At 45.5% G+C, this 14,723-nt stretch overlaps 1 protein-coding gene across 1 annotated transcript; it reads right to left on the reverse strand.

The window, feature by feature from the left end:
* Positions 1-333: 333 nt before the first annotated feature.
* LOC125514357 lies at positions 334-1,440 on the reverse strand. The gene has a single exon (XM_048679695.1). The coding sequence runs from the start codon at positions 1,438-1,440 to the stop codon at positions 334-336; it is 1,107 nt and encodes a 368-aa protein (XP_048535652.1).
* Between the last annotated feature and the right edge of the window lie 13,283 nt (positions 1,441-14,723).

Here is a 14,723-nt window from a genome sequence, read left to right on the forward strand (position 1 = left end):
GAAATACTGCGGAAAATACCACAGCAGAAAATCATACACATAATTGAAACAACATAGATAGGTAGCTGGTAGCCCAGTAGCAGTCTAAATAGTTGACAATTTCATATAGATGAAATGAGTTCGAAAACAGCCTGCAAATTAACTGACAAAAACAACAAATACAACAAATACAGACCAGGAGCACACAACAAACTGGATATGCAGTTTCCCATAGAACCACAACAAAGAAACACTGACAAGGAGCAAACACAAACAACAGACACGTACTCTAATAAACTGATCGAAATCTCAATGGTGCCTCAAACTGAACCTGGTGCTGGGTAGCTGGATTAATTAATGGTGGTACCAAATGCACGACGAGGTGTCTGAGGGTGGCGCCGATGGCAGGCAGCGCTGGATCTCACCGGGGATTGAGTAACCCCACCCGCCGGCATCAGCACAAGGATACTGGTTCTGCTGGTGCGGACCACCAGAGTAGACGTCGTCGAGGAAGTAGATGTAGCCCGGGTTGCCGGCGTGTCCGGTGTCAAAGGCCTTGGAGCAGGCCCGGCCGACGAAGAGCAGCTGCCGGGTCATCTTGTAGACGCGCCAGGAAGCCGGCCGGCCCTCCTGTGCCTTCTGTAGCCTGAAGACTTGGAACCGGGACGTGCGGCCTGTCGCCGGCGAGATGAATCTCCTCACCATCAGCAGATCGGCGCCGGAGGCGGATGGCAGGAGGTAGCGGGACACGATCTCGCCGTGTGCCATGTCCGTCCGGGGAGCACCGATCCCGTAGGCAAGATGTAGAATGGTTTGCCTAGATGTCGAAAGTTCGGCCTTGTAGCAGAAGAGGTCGTCATCCGAGTCGACGGCCCAGAACCATCCGTCGTGGTAAGTCAGGTCTTGGGCGTTCGGCCGGGCCGTCATCTTTGCCGGCAGCGACGTCCAGCAGTCCATGCCCGGCCGGCAGAAGGCCATGGTTGTCCTGGTGGACGTTATGGCAGCGACCACGCAGGCACCAGAAGACGGGGCGGCAGAGATGGCGGCTGCGCGGATCATCATGGGGCACCTGATGTCGCCGGAGTTGATGGGGATGCAGACGCGATCCGGGAGGGCGACGCGCTCGCCCGTGCCGAGGTTGAGCAGGGCGTGGCCGCGCCCGTGCGGGGATGCGACCACGAACCAGCCGCCTGGAACCGAGCCGCAGAAACGCTCTGCGCGGCCCTCGGCGGAGAGGGACGGGCGCGGATCGGGGAAGCGACCGAAGATCCGGTAGCTCTCCGTCAGGGTGGTGGACGGTCTGACGAGGCATGGCAGCGGGGACGGGTTCTGGAGCGCGACCAGGCGCCAGTGTTTGTTGACGGCCGACGCCCTCACGCGGTCGGCGATGCACGTTAGCAGGAGGATGATACGGCGGAGAAGGTCTTCATGGAGGCTGGACCATGGTCGCGGCGCCGCCATGGCAGGACCGCGATTCAAAAGGGTAGGATGTTTGGACAATTGGACTGGAAACGAGGCGGGTGAGAGTGAAGGGGATCGATCCCTAGCTTCGGTTTTAAGGTTACGCCTGCGAGTCTGCGCTAACCCAAGTGAGAACTGTGCCCTAGCAGTTTTGTCCCTGGAAATCCTTTTAATTGTACACAAGTTTTTTCTGTGCCTATTTTCCAATGCTCGAGCCAGAAGCGCGCCGCAAAAATTTATTTCGGTCATTTAGGGGTAGGCCCCAAGCTAGGCCTAGTTCTCTTTTTGCGTGACCACATACATCTTCCTTATGCCCTTCATATACAGATTTTCACCACTACAAACTCCGTGTTGTAATTTCTACTTATTCTAGGAAAAAATTTCTGGCAAATTCGAAGGCACTGAAACTAGAGAAGAATACTGGAAATACTCCACTATAGATCCTGGTGAGTTAAAATTTCATCATATTATGTTTTCTATCAACTCCTAACCTCACATGACGCAACACACAATTATTGTTGATGGACATTTAAAGCTGCAACACCTAGCTAGTAGATTTGGTGTTCGATCATGAAAGCATCAAAATTAATCAGAACAAAGGTGGAGATATGGAGGAACATAAGCTTACATGTTTGCTTGGTATGTTTCTTTTTAGAGAATTTGGTCCACCATTTTAATAGCATGGGACGGGAGGGGGAAAATTAGAAAATAAATGTTTTGGATGGAACATCTTGACCCTCATCATAACGTATGTGGTAAATCGCTAATCAAATGCACTAAGAAAACAAGGCAATAGTTAACGTAGGGTCCTGGCCCTATGCTTTCCCTGGCAACTCATGTTTTGTCTGGTGACGACTTATTTTTGGCGGTGGTTTGATGATCTTTTGCCACATGTTTCCCTCGCCCCTTACTCCAAGTACATCTTCGCAACTCCCACCCACCCCGCTTCGACTCTAGGTTCAAGGTCATTTTTCCGAGTCACCCTGAACAACCTAATTCCCTTAAAACTCTAGAATATGTTTTCATATAGAGCCCTTCCACTCCATAAGCATTTCATGTTTCCATGGACGGCGTGTAGTCATACCCCACACATCCCTAGTCGTCCCGGTCTCCGTGTTTGTCCCAGATCGGTTTGTGATAGAGGGCATTGAGAAGATGTTGAACAAGATGGCCTTGTCAGTGGCTAAGAATAAGCATATTGATGCCGGGAGGACGGACACAGTTGTGCGGCTGGAGAATGGCACGCAAATGTTGGGAAAGTTAATGTCTGATAAGTCAGTGTTAGTGGTAATCATGGCGTACACCTTGGAAAAAAGAGTTAATTGCAAAAAACCACCACATTTGGGGCAAGGTTTGCAGAAAACCACCTAGTCCCTAATTTTGTGCAAAAATCACCGCGTTTCTGGTAAACTTTTGGCAAAATGCACTATCACGTGATTTAGCCCACTTAATCATTTTCTGATAGGTGGGACCAGACTCTAAGGAGCTGACTTGGCAAAAAATTGCACACACACCCCTAAATCTAAAAAACAAAAGCAATCAGATCCCTGTGCACAACCACAAGGAGCGAATTGACCGAGCACGCGGGGATGCCGCGACCCGGCGCTGTCACACGCGGGAGGAGTGACCTGACTTTGACTTACCGAGCCCGCCGGGATGCTGCGCCCTTGCCGGAGCTATCACGCGCAGGAGGAGGGAGGCCGCTTCGCCGGGTGCTCAACTGAGGGAGGCCGTCCCTTACTGCGCTCGTGGGCGGGGATGGAGGATGGAAGGAGGGACGGCTGAGGTTGGGATGCCGGCCACTGGCGCCGGCCGCGATCACGCGCTGTTGTGACCTGCTCCTCTCCACTGATGGGCGGGCGGCGCCATGGCCACGGGTGCCCGGCACCACTAGTATAAAAGGGGGCTTTGGTCCAGGCCGGGTAAGCCCAGTAGTCCCAGTTCAGTCCAGAACTGGGACCAATGGGTGCATTTATCCCGGTTCGTGCGGCTAAGGCATTAGTCCCGGTTCACCTGGGCCCTTTAGTCCTGGTTCGTGCCACGAACCGGGACTAAAGGGTGCGATGCCCATTAGTCCCGGTTGGTGGCACCAACCGGGACTAAAGGTTAGACCTTTAGTCCCGGTTGGTGCCACCAACCGGGACTAATGGGCTTTGAGGCATTAGTACCGGTTCATGGCACGAACCGGTACTAAAGGTCCCATTTTCAAACTCTCCCCCCCCCCCCCCCCCCCCCCCCCCCCCCCCCCGCCCCCGTGGACCGCCTTTTCAGTTTTAGAAAAAACAAAAGAAAATGATGGAAATGTCAAAAAAAATAAAATAAAATAAGTTTCCCATGTGATATGTGGTCTAGTTGTTGGGAAAATTTACAAATATGAATTTCGACTTTATTTACAAAATCTCTCTGGAATTTGTAAAATGGGCATAACTTTTGCATACGAACTCGGATTAAAAAGTTTTTTATATGAAAAATCATCTACTCGAAAAGTTACATCCGATGGAGACCACCTATGGCCTGTTTGCAAATTTGTACAATCCTCAAATTCCAAAAGGAAAAAAAGTTATGCTCAAATTTCAGTTTTTTTTAATTTTCATTAAATCTGGTCAAACTATGGTCAAACTACTTATTCAAGAAGTATTATGTTACTAAATAATTATTCAAGAATATTAGTGTTATTAAATAATTATTTCAGTTTTTTTTGAATTTTGGTCAAATCTGGTCAAACTATGGTCAAACTGTGGTCAAACAATGGTCAAACTACTTATTCAAGAAATATTAGTGTTACTAAAAAATTATTGTTTTTTAGAACAATAGTTTCAAACTCAAACAGTGAAATGTGTGACTTCATGCTCAAGCTAAACTCCTGAGGGTTAATAGGATTGACATCTTACTATTGTCAGGAAAACAACGAGTGCAGACTTGGAAACGAGGGAGAGTAGAACCCGGAAGTTAAGCGTGCTTAGGCTAGGGGAATGGGAGGATGGGTGACCGTCTGGGAAGTTAGATGATTTGGAATGATGAGGGGTGATTAGAGATTAAATTGAGCAGTGATGAGGGGTGATTAGAGATTAGAGGTTAAAATAATTCAGAAATTTGAAAATAAAAAAATTTGAAATTTTTTTTCAAAAAAAATTCCAAAAAAAAATTAGAAAATTTCCTTTAGTACCGGTTGGTGTTACCAACCGGGACTAAAGGTGGACCGGCCACGTGGAGGGCCTTTAGTCCCGGTTCTGGTTTGAACCGGGACTAAAGGGTCAGGGCATTAGTACCGACCCTTTAATCCCGGTTCAGGAATGGGGACTAAAGGCCCTTACGAACCGGGACAACAGGCCCTTTTTCTACCAGTGCACACTCGTTGTACACCTCGCCGGGGGTTGTGGCTGGCGGCCCCATGGCCACCAATGTCCGACGCGTGAGGCGAGCTCGCCGGCGCAAGGATACGACTAGAGCAGGAGGCAGTGGGCAGCGGGGCGGAGCTCTGGCAGCACAGCGGCGGAGGCCTCGCCAGTCGGGTGCCTCCTCCCGATGGGATCGGGAGCAGAGGAGGTCGATTGCTTTTTTTTACATCTATAAGGGGGTGTATGTAAATGTTTTGCCAAGTCAGCTCCCGACAATCCGGTCCCACTTGTCAAAAAGTGATTAAACGACTTAAATCACTCGATAAGTGTTTTTTGCAAAAGGTTTACTGAATGTGCAGTGTTTTTTGCAAAAAAAATAGTGACCTCATGGTTTTCTGCAAACGATGTCTTAAATGTGGTGGTTTTGTGCAATTAACTCTGGAAAAGATTTGGTGCCCCATCAAAGAGGAGAATGCAATGATCTAGGAAAGAACATGTTCCTCTTCACGTAGACAGATGCCAGGGTATTGGAGAGTTTAGATGAGGGGCCATGGACTTTTAGTAAGGAATTGTTAGTCATGCGGGAGTTGGGTGTGAGCAAATATTTAGAAGATATAGAGTTCAAGCATATATCTGTATGGCTACGTGTACGAAACTTACTGATAGCTATGATGAATGTGGAGCGGGGAGAGTGGTGGATATGAGGTGGAGGAGGACTTGATGGTTCATGTGGGGGGAAGATGGCACCACATTTCGACAAGTGCTCAGGGTGTGAACACAAATTGATATCGCTAAACCACTAAGAAGATGCATGTTGGTTGATGAAGAGAATGAGAAGGAACCAAGGATAAAATAAAAGAAGGAGGGTAATACTAAGGAGGAGGAATAGAGGTAGTGCCATTTGAGTTTGAAGTCATGTCAGATTTTTGTTATAGTTGTGAGGTGATCGGCAACCATGAGAGGCAACATACACTATAAAGCTGAAACCGGGGGAGGACAGAGAGTATAGTAGTGATATGAGGTTCGTACCACTAGTCAATGGTGTGTGATAAATGCCGAAATGGTTCCCGGAGAAGTACTCATTGATTCAAAAAAAGGTTGACAGTGCAGAAAACCGTTGGTAGCCTTGGTAGGGTGGAGGCACCAGTGCAGAAAAGCCTAGTAGCATCGTTACCGGCAAAGATGGGAGACTGCGATAGTATGACACCTGCCATAACACATTATTTGCGGTGTCAACCACTAGCACCACAAACAGCATGTTCACAGTGGTATTGGCCCTAGACGTCGGTAAAGAGTAAGGTACTAGCGGTGACTATAGTCATGGGACATTGCTATTTGATTACGAATATGCAACGTGTCTTTTCTCATCGACTCCACTGATATGTTTTCCTGGATCAAAAAAAATTGTTAATTTTTATTTTCTTCATTTATATATAAATGAATACATATGGACCATACAGATCAGATTATCAAACATGTAAATAGTGGTTGTCTGTGCTCTGACTATTCATATATAGTGGAGACCACTTGAATTTTTGTTCTCTCCGCTATAAATCTTAAACTTATATAATTACAAACGGGTAGTACATCCACTATTACTATAAATATAGATTGTATGTTGATACATATGAAGTTGGTGCATATAGATGTTTGCCACTGCTCCATGCTTTTTAGCTCATAGTGAATATACTTGTCACCCTCTTGTGTCATTGCACTGCAAGAACATTTAATAGTTGTTCTCCACTGAAAACAGAAGTGATGGTTTAGATTGAAATTACGTTGTGATAAGTTAAGCCATATCATTTGTGTATAAGTGAAACTCCTAAATTGAACTCTCTATGACTTCACTGGTAGAAAAAAGGGCCTATAGTCCCGGTTCGTAAGGGCCTTTAGTCCCGGTTCCTGAACCGGGACTAAAGTGTCGGTACTAATACCTCCCCCCTTTAGTCCCGGTTCAATCCAGAACCGGGACTAAAGGCCCTCCACGTGGGCAGTGCGCAGAGCCCAGGCAAGAGACCCTTTGGTCCCGGTTGGTGGCACCAACCGGGACCAATAGGCATCCACGCGTCAGCATTTCTGTGGCTAGGGTGGTTTTTGTTTTTTTTTGGGGGGGGGGGGTTGGGGGTTTTGGGGGGTTAATTTAGGTGTTTCATATATTGTGTTATTAGCTAGCTATAATTAATAGAGAGAAGTGTCCTCTCTTATGTCCGTGCTTGGTCGACGCTACGTACTATACATACGTATAGAGAGGACTAGACACGCTGGCTAGCTAGTAAGCAAACGAAGGAAACAGAAGATCGTCATGAACATATATGCATACAGAGAGAAGTGATATCGACCACCTCTCCTTCTCCGAGAGATTGGTCGAACAACAAGTTCTCGTATATCTATCTGACACTACCGGCTACATATATACAATAATTATCTCTTACAAATATAATCATACGGACTCAGGGTCCACATAGAATTCTGCGTCTTCAGGGATCACGTGGTCAAGAAAGAATGCCGCCAATTCCTCTTGAATTGCTCGCATGCGAGCTGGTGCTAGGAGTTCATCCCGCTTCCGAAACATCTAATTTGAAGAAGGAGGTCAATACATATATATATATGAATGAATGAAACTCAACACAAATGATGGTAATAAAATAAAATTGTGAATGTTGTTATTTACGTACTTCATATTGTTCGTTAGAGTACCCGCCCCGCTCACAGGTCGTGTGGCGGATGGACTCGCAGATGTAGTATCCACAGAAATCATTCCCTTGTTCCTGCCACAACCACTTCACAAGAAATAGAGGTCAATCAAACTGATAAGCAAGAATGCTAAATGGTATTGATGAAACTAGCACTTGAATCACTAGGAGATGCGCGGAACATGCTACTATAGTACTTACTTTCGGGTGTCTAAATTCCAGCTCCTTCGGCAGTCCGGAACTGTTTTGGTGAATTTTCTCCAAACCCTGCCGGACAAAGAAAACAATTACTTGATATCAGGAAATGAACAAAGTTGCCGATATGGTCGATAATGATCGATTTAACTTACTTCTTGAGGATTTCAGTCATGTCCGCATACTCCTGGGGATCTTTTCGTTTAGAGTCCAAGACGGTTACTACTCCCTGCTCAAGCTTAATCTCTAGGAGAATATAGTGGAAACTGCACACACATGCATAACTCATGAATTACATTACTATAACCTTGACTAATATACAAGGGAAACCGAATACGCACAAGACAGTAACACTCACCTGAAGTTGTAAGGAAAGAGTATTATATCTTTGTTTTGATTTATTACGAACGATCGTAGCAAGTTGGCCTCGGTAGCTGCGGCATGAAGTTTAACCTGAGTTGCATCTATGAGATATGTGTTAATGAACCCAATATCACCGACTTGTCTTTTCTTCAATTCGGCGATCTTCAATCTGCATAATATAGTGAGGATGATTATAAATACATGCAATGAAAGAGCTAAGCTATATAGAGAAACTTAATGACAGAAGTAGTACTACTTACAAACAGTAGCAGGCGACCGTTGTTTTATCGAGGGTCAATTGATTGAAAAACTGATAGAACTCCTCAAATGGAATAGGCAACAGATCAATTCCAACGAGGTCATGCTCCTTTTTAACTTTCACATACAAAGTACTCCTCCCCCCAGAGTCTCTGCAGATTTTCAAGTACCAATCATGCAATCTTCGCATCATCGTTGATAGAGATCTTTCATCTTTGACGAGAGGCTTCCCGTACTCGTATCTTTGTATCTGCACGTCCATGGGTTCATAATGTACTTCGTCGGGCAGGTAATCTGCAAGATTGCTATAACCGGGCACCATCCTCGGATCATTAGCGACGTTGTGGCTAGGCACCTTGAGCGGGGGGCACGATTGCTTCGCTTGTTCGCCGAGCTGGGCATGTTTCCCAGCTCGTCGTTCTTTCAGCCTTTGATCACTGACAGTACTTCCCGACCGCTCCGCTTCGGCAAATTCCTTTCCAATAATGCGGTCATAGTTTCCTTTCGGCGGAGACTTCGGTGGTTTTGTCAGGACAGCCAGAGTGCGCTTCACTTTCACCCTATCTACCTTCTCCTCTGGAGGTGGATGTTTCTTTGCTTTCACCCCTTCAAAGAATTTCCTCACTTCTTCTCGCGCGATCTCGGCGTTCTCCTCCTGGGTCCTCTCGTATGGTAACTTCTCTGGAGTCTTCAGAGAAGGACCGAATCTGTATGTCCTCCCGCCTCTGGTTGTACTGCTAGACGCCGACCGAGCAGACGGAGCGGTTGTCTTCTTTACTTGCTTAAGAGGCGGAGGAGAAGGACTACGACGTGCCGGAGCAGCTGGAGCGGCGGCAGGTCTCTTCCGCCCTTGCTGACAAGGCGGAGAAGGAGGAGGCTGGCTACTCGGGCGCGTCGGCGCAGGCGGAGAAGGAGGCGGAGTGCCGCCACGTGCCGGAGAAGGAGCCAGCCGAGGGCCCTGATCGTCACTCGCCGGAGGAGGAGGCGGTGGAGGCGGAGTGCGCTGACTTGCCGGAGGAGGAGGAGGAGGCGGAGGCGTCCAGTTCGGAAGGTTGATGAGCTCCTTCCGCCATAGGCATGGAGTCTTCAGAGCAGACCGCACCGAGTCTCCCCTTCACCGGTAGGGTGGTCAAGCTGGAGGTCCTCAAATCCCTCCATTATCTCATCCACCATCACCCTAGCATATCCTTCTGGAATCGGCCGGCAGTGAAAAGTTGTGCCGGGTTCAGTAGGATAAACAGAGCCAACAGCCGCCTTGACCTTCAAATTCATCCATTGCGTCATAAGGTGGCAATTTTGAGACTCCGTTATAGCATCCACGGGATAGCTGGCAGGAGCCGTCAAGGCATGCTCCGGGTGAAGCAGCTCGGTGGAAGCCACACTGCTTCTGCGCTGAGATGGCGGGGTAGCTTCGGGGGAGGCTTCGGCAGTACGTTTGCTGCGATTTGCTTCTCGTTCCTCTATCGCGTCCACCCTTGCTTTCAGCGCCTGCATTTGGGTCTGCTGCACTTTTTTCCTCCTATCATGGGATTTGTAACCGCCTGCGTCCGGAAACCCAACCTTCCACGGAACGGAGCCTGGCGTGCCTCGTGTCCGTCCAGGGTGCTCAGGATTCCCGAGGGCCATTGTGAGCTCGTCGTTCTCTCTGTCTGGAAAGAACGTCCCTTCATGCGCTGCTTCGATATACTGCTTAAGCTTACTGACTGGTATGTCCATTTGATCGTTCGTCCAAATGCACTTCCCTGTTTCAGGGTCCAGGGTTCTGCCAGCCCCGAAGAACCAAGTCCGGCAACGGTCTGGCCAGTTATTTGTCTCTGGTTCGATCCCTTTATGAACCAGATCATTCTCACTCTTGGACCACTTAGGCCGGGCTACGAGGTAGCCACCTGACCCCATGCGATGGTGAAGCTTCTTCTTCGCAGCATTTTGCTTGTTTGTCGCCGACATCTTCTTACTCTTTTCTGATGTCTTGTGGGCCACAAATGCGGGCCAGTGATCTCTGATCTTCTCATATCTGCCCTTGAATTCTGGTGTCTCATTATTTTCGACAAACTTATTCAGCTCTTTCTTCCACCTCCTGAATAGTTCTGCCATCCTCTTCAGAGCAAGAGACTTGATTAATTTCTCTTTAACTGGGTTCTCTGGATTATCCTCAGGCGGTAGGGTGAAATTTGACTTCAGCTCAGTCCAAAGATCATTTTTCTGCATATCATTGACATAAGACACCTCAGGGTCTTCTATAGCCGGCTTAAACCATTGCTGGATGCTTATCGGGATCTTGTCCCTAACCAGAACCCCGCACTGAGCAACAAATGCGCTCTTTGTCCGGAGGGGTTCAATAGGTTGGCCGTCGGGCGCGATTGCTATGATCTCAAACTTTCCATCCGAGCTCAACTTTTTCTTCGGGCCTCGTCTCTTTACCGAAGTTGTGCTCGATCCGGAGGGCTAGAAAAAAGAACAAAGACTTAATTAATATGTGTACATACCAAAACAATGAATGCATCAATCAGCTAGTCAGCACAGGCTTAACTAATATATATACCTGGCCGGACTCGGTTCGGTCACCGGAGCCGTAATCACGGTCTCCTTCTTGCACCGGGATTGGGTCACCGGAGCCTTCCTCATGTTCTTCTTGTTGCACCGGCATTAGGTCACCGTAGCCAGCTTGTTCACCCTCTCCTTCCAGACCATCGGTTTCGTTGAGAAACAACGAGATGGCATCACTTCCTTCTGCGATTATGTCCCTCAACAACGCTTCTTTTGTTGCTTCGTCTAGGGCGGTGTCCATAGTTTCTACAAATATTTACAACATGGCAATTATTATTCAAACATGACAGATGGATATATTAGTGCCAAACGTAGAACTAGCTACCTAATCATAGTAAGCTATCGGGAGGGAGTATATATCGACAACGACGACACTACATCTATGTCCCTCGACGACCCTCGTTCCCGATAAAAAAAGAGGAAGAAGAAGAAAAAAAAGAGGAGAAGAAAGAATAGAGGAGAAGAACCCTCGAACCCTCGAACCCTCGACGACCCTGGAACCCTCGACCCCTAGACAACCCTCTTCTTCCTCTCATGTTCGAGAGGATCGCCGAGGGGTCGGGAGGTTGCCTAGTGTCAAAGGATTCAACAAAACCATGTCTTCAACATTAGGCGAAAGTAACATGTGCATGATGGTACGAAGCTCTTCAAAGTTGTTCTGGAACGGAGTCCCAGATAGGATAATTCGCTTTTTGGTACAAAGTTCAGAAAGAGCCTTCCGAATATCGCTATTTGGCAGGCCTTTGCTGAATTCGTACCAAAAGGCGGATTATTCTATCCGGGACTCCATTCCAGAACAACTTTGCAGAACTTCGTACCAACATGCCCTGGTTACTTCCAGCTAATGATGAAGGCATCGATTTCTTCAATACTTTGACACTAGGAAACCTCTCTCGACCCCTCGGCGATCCTCGACCCCTCGAACCCTCGACGACCTGGAACCCTCGACCCCTAGACGACCCTGCTGGAACCCTCGACCCTCGACCCTATAGAACCCTCGAACCCTCGACCCTGAAACCCTCGACCCTTGACCCCTTAACGACCCTCGACCCTCTACCCTAGTTCCCGACCCTCGACCCCTCGACGATCCTCGACACCCTCGTTCCCGATAAAAATTAAGAAGAAGAAGAAGAAGAAGAAGAAGAAGAAGAAGAAGAAGAAGAAGAAGAAGAAGAAGAAGAAGAAGAAGAAGAAGAAAATAGAGGAGAAGAAGAAAGGAATAGCTAGAGGAGAAGATCGAAGAAAAAAGAAGAAAAAAAAAAGAGGAGAAGAAGAAAGGAATAGTGGAGAAGAAGAGAAAATAGAATATCCACTATTCCTTTCTTCTTCTCCTCTTCTTTTTCTTCTTTTTTATTCTTCTTATTTATTTCTCCTCTTCTTTTCCTCTCCTCTTCTTCTTTCTTTCCTCTTCTTATTTTCTTCTTTCCTATCCTTCTTTTTCTAAAATTGTAACTTCTGCATATATAAAACTTTTCTAAAATTGTAACTTTCTATATAAAACTTTCCTATCGGGAGGGGGAGAAGGTCGAAGAAAAAAAAGAAGAAAAAAAGAGGAGAAGAAGAAAAAATAGAAAAAAAATTCTATTTTTTCTTCTTCTCCTCTATTCCTTTCTTCTTCTCCTCTTCCTTTTCTTCCTCCGTCTTCTCCTTCTTCTTCTCCTTCTTTCTCTACTTATTTTTCTTTTCCTTCTTTCTCCTTCTTTCCTCTCCACTAACATAAAATGCACTAACCTAAAATGCAACAAACATAAAATGCACTAAAGAGGCTCAACTAACCTAAAATCAGTAATAAAATGCACTAACCTAAAATCGATATCTACTAACAACTTAAAAAAATTAATACATATATGAAAAAATGCATATATGAAAAAAAACATCATCATATCATCAACAGAAAAAAACATCATCATATCATCAACAGAAAAAAACATCATCATATCATCAACATCATCATATCATCAACCTAAAGGGTGCCGGCGCGGGGCGACGACGGGCTCGGGGCGGCGACGGGGCGGGGCGACGACGGCGGGCTCGGGGCGACGGCAGCGGGCTCGGGGCGGCCACGGGCTCGGGGCGACGGCGGGGCGGGGCGACGGCGGCGGGCGCGGGGTGACGACGGGCTCGGGGCGGCGACGACGACGACGAATGGCCTGGGGGCGTCGGGGCGAATGGGAGGCAGTTGGCCAAAATTTCACAAGTGTTGGCTTACATAGCGAGAGCAATGGTCCCGGTTTGTGCTATGACCCGGGACTAATGCTCCCTTTAGTCCCGGTTGGTGCGACGAACCGGGACCAAAGGCCAATTTTCAGCAGCCGAAAGGGCGGGAAGCGAAGGCCATTGGTCCCGGTTGGTGGCACCACCCGGGACTAAAGGGGGGCAATGGTCACGGTTGCTGCCACGAACCGGGACCAATGCCCCCTTTAGTCCCGGTTGATGCCACCAACCGGGACCAATGGCCTTGTGCTGCCCCGCGCCCAAAAGTTTAGTCCCACATCGCTAGCTGAAGGGCGCCGGCACTGGTTTATAAGCGCTGGTGTGCCTCCCCATTCGAGCTCCTCTCTAATGCAGGCTTTCGGGCCTAAACTTCCTACTGCATGTGGGCCTATTGGGCCTTCTGCGGGCCTGAATCCTGGCCCATGTAGGGTTTCTAGTCATATTCAGGCCGTGGAGGCCCAGTAGGAGGCATTTTTTTTGGGTTTTTCTTTTTTATTTCTACATTTTTTTGGTTTTTTATTTTTTTATTTCTACTTACAACTAAATACTTACAGTTTTTTAGTGATTTCTTTTTGCTTTTAGGTCACAAAAATTATAAACTTTCTGTTAGTGCCATTAGTTTTAAATTTTGAATAGTTTAAATTTGAATTTTTAATAATTTGTGTGAATCACTAGTTTATGAATAACTTTACTATAAAAATAGAATTTTTTTTCTATTTATTTTTTATTTATACTTACAACTAAATACTTATAGTTTTTTAGTGATTTCTTTTTCATTTTAGGTCACAAAAATTATAAACTTTCTGTTAGTGCCATTAGTTTTAAATTTTGAATAGTTTAAATTTGAATTTTTAAAAATTTGTGTGAATCACTAGTTTATGAATAACTTTACTATAAAAATAGAATTTTTTTTCTATTTATTTTTTATTTCTACTTACAACTAAATACTTATAGTTTTAGTGATTTCTTTTTGCTTTTAGGTCACAAAAATTATAAACTTTCTGTTAGTGCCATTAGTTTTAAATTTTGAATAGTTTAAATTTGAATTTTTAATAATTTGTGTGAATCACTAGTTTATGAATAACTTTACTATAAAAATAGAATTTTTTTTCTATTTATTTTTTATTTATACTTACAACTAAATACTTATAGTTTTTTAGTGATTTCTTTTTCATTTTAGGTCACAAAAATTATAAACTTTCTGTTAGTGCCATTAGTTTTAAATTTTGAATAGTTTAAATTTGAATTTTTAAAAATTTGTGTGAATCACTAGTTTATGAATAATAGTTGTAGGTTACAAAAATTTAGGTCACAAAAATTATATTCTTCTTTGCTATTTTTTTTTCTTCTTTGCTATTTATTTTTTATTTATACTTATAATTAAATACTTATAGTTTGATTTTAGGTCACAAAAATTATATTCTTTTTGCTATTGAAGAATATTATAGTTTTATTTTAGTTGATCATAACATAATATTTTAATTGATTGTTTTTATTTTCATAAAAGTTTTGTAGTTCATTCTGTTTGCTATTAATTCATTCTTTGAGCTAAATGACTCTGAAATTGGAAAGCATTTCAAAATGAACTCTGAAAAGGTTGAAAGTTGGCATGGTATCATCATTTCACCCACATAGCATGTTCCACAAAGTAGAGAGGGTTACGACAAAAACTTGA

This window comes from Triticum urartu, chromosome 1, assembly GCF_003073215.2.
Source record: "Triticum urartu cultivar G1812 chromosome 1, Tu2.1, whole genome shotgun sequence".
NCBI lineage: Eukaryota > Viridiplantae > Streptophyta > Magnoliopsida > Poales > Poaceae > Triticum > Triticum urartu.

Bases quoted from the DNA above. Each gene is read 5' to 3' on its own strand.
- LOC125514357 (XM_048679695.1), bottom strand. From the start codon at position 1,440: ATGGCGGCGCCGCGACCATGGTCCAGCCTCCATGAAGACCTTCTCCGC.